Source organism: Mesitornis unicolor, unplaced genomic scaffold, assembly GCF_000695765.1.
Source record: "Mesitornis unicolor isolate BGI_N332 unplaced genomic scaffold, ASM69576v1 scaffold24268, whole genome shotgun sequence".
Classification (NCBI taxonomy): Eukaryota; Metazoa; Chordata; class Aves; order Mesitornithiformes; family Mesitornithidae; genus Mesitornis; species Mesitornis unicolor.
The window spans coordinates 47,798-55,771 of NW_010201506.1; the positions used below are offsets into that span (position 1 = coordinate 47,798).

The window sequence follows — 7,974 nt, forward strand, 5'->3', positions numbered from 1 at the left end:
TTTAACTTGGCAGCGCTAAACCACATGGCTGTTGGTTTTAATTGTTTTTACCACCCTTAAATAACGAGTCTATGATGTATCTTTAATTTGCCTTTATTCTTAGGTCAAACAATATCATCACTGAATTGAAGAACGAGGTTACTGGTTGAAATACAAGTGCCGTGTGAGACAAATATGGAAGATAACACTTTGCAAATAAATTAATACAGAATAATTGTCATTGCATAGTTCAGAAGTGAAAAGTAGGAGGCAGCAGTGCGCACGTGCTGTGAACTGACACACACCACCACGAAAACCCAAGTTCCTAGATAAAGTCTTGCAGCTGCAAATAAAACAAACCAAACCAAAAATACCCCAAACCTTAGAGAGTGCTAACTATTAAAAACCAGGCAGAAAGAGAACTAATGAGATTTTTTTTCTTTTTTTCTTCTTTTTTTCTTCTTTTTTTTTTTTAACAGACCATGCTGCAGAAGGAGTGTTTTCTCTACAGACAGAGATGCTTTTAGATAATCTGTCTTGGCATGCCATAGCCTGTCATACCCGACTGTGATGCTCCTTTGTTGCTGCCCATCTGAAGGCCTATTACATTCTGTCCCTGACGAAGCTGCTCTTCTGAAAATCCTCGTCGATTCTGCTGTGCTTTCCTGTCCAGATGCACAGAAAAAAGCAATATATACACATACATCATTCTGCATATCCCCAGAAGATCATGAAAAGCAATCTGAAATCAGCTCATGTTAACAGAAGTGTCCCCTGTAATGCAGTATTTCATTTGCACCATCCCATGGGCTGGACAAGACTAGCTGGGCTAACTTCTTTTCTGCAGTTAGAAGTCAATGCTCTGGTCAAACCTACATCACTTCAGACTTTCACAGTAGCACTTTTTCCGAACCCCAAGGGACTTCCCCAGCAGCTATGACAGGTAAAATAATTATGTAGTGCTTTATATAACACTCACGATAAGATTAATTTGTGTTATGCCCTATAGCCCTAAAGCTGTAGCCTGTGGGACCTGATCAATGAGACACTTACCTGTGCTGTAATACAAGTTGATACCCATCTAGACCAACAGCACAAATTGGCACAATTTAACTCAGTTGAGTAAATAAGAGCTGCAAGTACCCAAAGAAACAGTGGGACAGCAAAGCAACTTGCTCATTTTCACAGAGTGGGTGATGGTTTTCCATCAAAACAATTGTTCTGTTGCCATTTCCAGATCTCTCTCCTCTAAGCAATAAATAGACTTTGGCCTTTGCACCTGTGTCTTAACAGTGTGACAGTCCTTTATATTCTGTCAAAACATACCGACCACTTTTGTTTGGTGTCCCTGGTCTCAGAAGCCTTTTGGATCAATGGACCTTTGTTGGAGTTTAAAAGGAGACTCCTTCCCCTGAAAACAGCACTAATGGCAAAACTGGGGGTTAAGAGGAAGCACAAAAGTTTGTACTTTGCTGTCTTGCAATAAACTGTCTTAGATTACTCTTTTATTTATACAAGGAGGGGAAAAAAAGTCATTTACAAGGGAGAAGGATCAGTCTGTTGATGCCAAATAAGCCGTAAGAATCGGCAGAGCCGAGGCCTGAGGGAGCCTTCCAATCAACCAGCCTCTACTCCCACCCAGGTACAACCCTTCTCCCTGCTGTGTCTGTTTGTCCTGGGGTCAGGTTACTCCACGATATCGCATTGAGTTACAATTCCCCTTTTCTCCCCATCACCAGATGAGAATGTTAGATTAGGTGCCTGCTGTGATTGAAAACCAACATGATCCTCTCTGTGAGGGTCTGATCCTGGACTGTGCTGAGCACCCTGGCTTGAGTCCAAAAAAGCACTTAAACTCTTTGCTAGGCTCTGGGGGTTCAGGACTTTGCAGAAGAACCCAAGTCTGCATGAAAGCCCAGCAACCCAGAAAGGTCCACAGAAAACCAGTACTGACCTGTCATTTTTTGGCATGGGTCTCCAGAGTTACTATACAGACTAACAGGGGGCTTACACAAGCCCATCACAGGCCTGCAGATCCCACAGCTCTCGCCAGAAAGCATGCTGTTTTGGAGGGAGACACACAGGACTTCGGGCGCCTCAGAAAGTAACCCCCTCTCACTGCTGCTTAATTTCTTTTCCAGAACCCTTACACAGGCACCAAACTACTGCAAAGATCTTCAAGAGCGGATGTTTTTAGAACGACTCCTATTACCTAATTGAATCTCAGGTTCACTGTCTGCCTTTATTTTAATTAAAATCCCAGGAACACATGATATAATTTTTTTTCCTCTTTCCTCCTAGAATTTTCAGCTGTGTTTCCACAGAAAGTTGAAAAGTTAACTCTGAACAATTAAAAAAAAAAAAGAGAACTGCAAAGAAGAAATATAAGGAGAGACCATAGGTAAGTCTGGATATGCTAATAAAATTTGATTACATAGTCAGTGTGGATCATACACCGTTATGTTACTATCATAATCACTGCATTTCGTATATGATGGTCTTATGATTTGCTTTTAAGTTGGTGGAAATGGCCTTAACCAAGACTATGCAAAAACTAGTGAGAGCAAGTCTATTTTCCTCAGTGTCTCACCCTGTTTCAAGCTTGGTTTGGCCAGTCTGCTATCACCCAGCATCACCCTTACTGCAAACTGAGCCACCATGCAGACCTGTCAACTTTTTATGCCAGCTTTGCAGCAGTGCTGGTGGATGCCACACCACAAGATAACAAACAGCCATGGCTCCATGAACCTCGCAAGGAAGGGGGAACCAGGCCTGGTGGGATTACGTATGTGAGACAGTGGCAATGGAAAGTTAAACAGCCTAGCTCAAGTGTGGGAGTATCTTAATCACTGTAGATCCCTGCATGGATACTCTCACTCCATTTAATTTTGACTTCTTGCAATTTAACTAAGGTGATTAAGAATTGGCTTGAAAGCCCTGACTCACAACTAACACTGGGTGGCAGTGAGGGGGCTTGATCTGTCTGAAAGGATGGGTAAGCTACTCCGAAAACTGCCCCTGATCTGCCATATGTTATTTCCTTACAGAAATAACATCCGTTTGCCTTACGGCAGTGGCTATAAAATGCTATTTTAGGGGCTGCAATAGATATAGATTTGCTATCCCAGCAGTACAGACAGGACAGACAGCTAGGGGAGAACGGAGGTGATCACATCTTCATTTATGCCAACAAAAACTGTTCCAACCAACAATTAAGAATCCAGATGAAAATTAATTTTTCCATGTAGGACTTTGTTTTAGTTACATAAAACAAATAAGCCTGTCTGGGTCATAATGATTTCATGTCTGGTTTATATTAAGCCTGTAACTGGATTTGAATTTTAAACCCAATTATATTAAATAAATACAAATCTCTTTGTGGACTGTATTAAGTTAATTTAATATAAAAAATGCAAAGGAGTTTGGACTTATTCACCTAAAATCCAAGTCTCCTTTAGCCTCAGCTAAACCAGCTCAAGGTTTAAGACAAACCAAGTGAAGTTTGCTTTGTTTTTGCTGAGCCTCACCTAGATGTCAGAAAATTCAAAGAAACCAAAGACAAGCAGCCAGCAATCTTTTTGCTAACATGCCTCATACATTTCAGCACAAGAAATACTCTTGGATCGCAGAATCTCATGTCAATAATATGCCTGTGGGGCAGGAGATCTAACTGTGGAAGGATTTCCTTTTCTCCCTGTCCCTGCTTCTCAGCTGTCCTAGCCAAAACAAATGGAGTTTCAGAGCAAATAAACAGCTTTGCCAAGGCAGAGAATTCTTCACAGATAAGTGGTACTCCCCAAGACAAAAGATTACTAGGAAATTAATTCATTTTTTTAAATGAAAAATGGAAAGAGGCTTCACGCCTTCTCTTTGCTCGGTAAAGGGGTCACTTTATGGGGGTTTGCTGACATCTATGACAGCTTTGTCTTCTTTGGTCTTTCTGTCTGTTATCTGATGTGAGGCAAAAGCACACCCTTCCTACCAGCTACTCTTATGACACACATATCTGCATGGCTGCAGCCATTTTTGTTCTCTTTTCTTCAGAAAAGGATATAGATGATTAGCTGAAGCTGCTAAATACATGAATGTCATCAAAACTGGTGGCTGAATTTCCTAAGTATCGTTGCTATCCTTCCAAGGAATAAGAGTCAGGGATAACATCAGTGGACAACAAAATTGTGACTCATCTTCAGTGGGTCCCTCATGCAGCAAGAGGGATATGTGTCTGAAGCAAGATGTTGCACTCCTCCCCATGGGCACTACCAAAAGCCAGCCATCCAGCAGGGTACCCACATGTGCACACACACATTCACACCAGAACAGCATATGGGGTGCCTTCAGGAGGAAACCAGAGCTGGAGCTGTAGGCAATGTACTCCTTAATCCCCATACCAGCAGTGCTTTTCCAGCTCCAGGACAGGAGGGACATGTGGTGAGGGGGTTGCATAAGGAAAAGTGGGTGCAGAGCTGTGCTACACAGCTCCCGCAGCAGCCTTGGTGTAGCTTTAGGCTGACAAGTTATGGTAAGATGTGGATCTGGCAGTGATCCTGATAAAGCTGGGAACCAGCGAAGGGTAGAAAATCTTGCTGCCTGGTTGTGTCTTTGCTTCTATCTGCTAGACTCCAAAGAGAAAATATCTCTGTTACAAGAAAATTTTTGAAAGATTCTTACCTTCCTTTCCCAATAAATTTCATTAAAGTCTAAAGACATACAATATTACCAGCTTCCTTGGGAAGAAAGCTCTGAAAAGCGGTGCTTTGGATTTTACCTGTGAAACCAGGATGGATCCCCTTTGTAGCAGCCATCGTCCTTGGTGACTGCCAAACTGCCTAGAGCCATTAAGGTTCTCTGCACTGCTGCCATGTCCTTCCCTAGAAAGCCAAACAGTGAAATTAATGTAAGAAATCCTTGCACAACAAATAGCTTGGCACACTGATAAACACTTTCATCCAATATATTAACTAATTCCCACAGCTCCCCTGAAAAAATACATTAACGACATTATAAATTCGATTTTACAGTTGCTGAAATGGAGATGTTAACATGCAAAAGCTTATTAAAAGTCATCAAAGGGACAGCATTAAAGCAAACCTTATTTCCAAAACAGAATTTCCAGGTTTCCAGGCCTCTGGCTATTTTAATGCCTTCCCCCATACTATTTTAAGTCTTCTAGATAATTGTTTTGGAAAAATTTTCTCCTAAGAAGATATCAGTTCGGTGCACAAAGAACGGTAATATACTCAGTAAAACGTGGCTGAAGGAGAACAATGTGGCAAATAACTGTGCTGTGTCTCCGTTTCTTCCCTCGTAAACTATTAAGATTGATCCCACCATTTAACCCCTGCCATTTTTAGTTGTCCCTTCACTAACAGAGCTCACAGCAGACCTGGAGAGCTCCTCTGCAGATAACTCATATTAGTCCTTCCCAATTTAACCATCAAATCACCTTCCAAATCCTTCCCACAGGTTTCTTTACTCAGGCTGCCAAAAATTGATGCTCTGTAGTTTCATACTTTCAGTTCCTGCCATCTAGTCCACTGTTCTTCCACTTTCTTCTTCCTGTGTCACCTCGCTGCATTCCTCATTGCAAAAAGTCAGGGCTCACCTCATCTTTAGCCAAGTAAAAGTCATGTATCTGGCCCTCACTAGCTCTTTAGGTTCTCTCCATAAACATCATCTGGTTTGGGAGAGGTGAACTTGCCTACCACTTGCTTAAAGGCACATTTTTCACCTAGCTGAAGATTTACCAGGTTTCCAAGAGGGTACCTTAAAACTTAGATATAAGGCTCATTTTCAATAGAGGTTTGCATTTAAAAAAAATTTATCCCCTCCTCCTGTTTCTCCTTCAAAAATTAGGATAATAAATATATTTTCCTTTTTGGGCAACACCTTCTATTGATTTCTCCAGTGAATTAAAAAAAACCAAACCAAAAAGACACTGACATTTTTTTAAAAAATTAAGATTAGTACTTTTAATTTGTCTAACTCATTACCCAATCCAGACATGATAACTTTTGGAAAAATTTCTAGCAAAAATCAGTTGCAGTACGTATTTCCAATTGTGTGAGGTGGTAAGTTGTTGAAAATCTGTCTTTTGCCTCTCCCTTCTTCTGAAATCCTTCTGTAAGTGTTTCCGTAACTCCTCTCCCTTTCTTTCTGTTCCAGTTCTTCCTCTTAAAATAATTTATCTAGGTAACAGCTCTGATTTTGTCTCTAAGTTCTTCACATGTGAAAATAAGTAGTTCATAAAAACATGAGATACTAAGGACAGGGTTCAGAAATACCTCCAGTAGTCCAGTATAAATTTAAATCACTGCAGACCAGCTGGAGCTCAGAGAGAAGTGAGCATTGCACTTTCTGTGTTTGTGCTATGCATCACCCTGCTTACAGGCAGATGCAGTTCAGGGCTTCAGTTCATACAAACACAAATGCGTAATGTGGCGAAGACACCCTAAAGCTGAAAACATCTTGCAGCTTCCAACTGCGGCTGTCATGCAGCCCATTAAAGTTTATAGCAATCCTGTCTGCAGGGGACCATTTGCTCAGAAAATAAATCGTCAGCCATCCAGAATCCTTGTTTTACTGTAGTTGTTAACAAAAACTGCATCAGACGGGGTCCCTGCTTCAGAGGGCAGCTGAAGAGCTGACATCCCACGCGTGCACGTACACAGGCGCACACGGAGGAGCGGGAGGCAGAAGCACGCAGAGCTTCCCAAAGCGGCAGATGTACCATATGCTGTAACAGATGCCACGTACAGCGTCCTTGGGACGCCTACCGTATAACAAGAAGCGCAGTGACTGACTGGGATGAAGAGGGATGCGAAGAAGGATTTAAAAGTGAATGAGCTGAATAATGATGGCAAGCGCAGAAAAAAAAAAGAAGAAGAAACAAAAGACGGGTAGCAAAATATGAGGATGGGCCCTGCGGAGCCATCTGGCAGCCCCCCACGCTCTGCACTCAGCTTGGCTTTATTTGTCAGTGGCGAGTGGGAGATGCCGCAGGGGAAAAACAGACTGAGTGGGAGCCAAGTGCCACGTGACAAAACACAGCCACAGCCACGGCCCTGCTTTGCAGAGCCTTCTTGCTGCATATGAGGGGTGCTGAGGGTGAGGGAAGACCCCCAAGTCCCTGAGGTCCTATGACATTTGCCCTCTGGCAGCAGAAGGTACAAAGAGCTCGGTGGTGAGCATAATAAGGTCTGTGAAGAATTTTAAATTTCCACTGAGAAAGTCCCCTAACACTGCAGTCACCTGACAGAAGGGATCATACGCATTCTCAGAAGCCAGGTTTGACTTTGGCATCGCAGAAAATTGCAGTCAGGGCCCTCCTTCAGCTCCAGTACTTGCTCATTGACAGCCACGTGGGCCGCCTGCCCGGCCCCCAGCCTCAGCTTCCCTGAATCATGCTGCAGGGACCCACGCCAATGGCATTTCTTCTGCATCTTCAGTGTCCTCTGCAGCATGCTTTGAATAGCACAACCCCAGAGAGCATCTTGGCACTGACTGTACAAGGAGGAAGGGCCCTCTGCTCACTTCTTACGTTAAGCCTTTCTCTTTGGGGGAAACTGAGCCGCAAGGACTTCTTCTCCAGGTCCAGAAAGAGGAAGGTTCAGACCCATTCAACATTCAGCATTTCAAGATCCTGAAATGCTTTTTTCTAAAGGTACAGCTGCCTCTTGCCTGCCTGGAAATATACCGAGGAGGAACTTGTAATAAACAGTGAATGTCTTGGGCATGGATTTGGGAAAGCTGCTCAGCACAGTGCATTTACATAAGAAAGGACCAAAAGAGAGGTGATACTTCTCCTGGAACTGGAAGTCACAGAGGTGAAGAAAAACACACCAGATGGCTGTTTCAGACTCACTCAGTCCAACAGCAGATTGCATCCTAAAACATTTTTATCAATCATTACTAAGAATCTCAAAGGAAAAGCTCTCAGAATACAATTAGCGCCAGAGAAAAGCTGTTTTCAGTCACACATACTTTTCTTTCCCT

The 7,974-nt window shown here is 42.7% G+C and overlaps 1 protein-coding gene across 2 annotated transcripts in view; it reads right to left on the minus strand.

The window, feature by feature from the left end:
- Positions 1 to 77: 77 nt before the first annotated feature.
- Positions 78 to 7,974, minus strand: part of TAGLN3 (transgelin 3) — an 11,829-nt gene continuing 3,932 nt past the window's right edge. For both annotated transcript variants that reach the window (XM_010190122.1, XM_010190123.1), the window contains 2 exons: positions 4,748 to 4,850; positions 78 to 644 (listed from right to left, as the gene is read on the minus strand). In XM_010190122.1, coding sequence (XP_010188424.1) covers positions 503 to 644; positions 4,748 to 4,850 — 245 coding nt within the window. In that variant the 3' untranslated portion in view covers positions 78 to 502. The remainder of the gene's footprint in view (positions 645 to 4,747; positions 4,851 to 7,974) is intronic.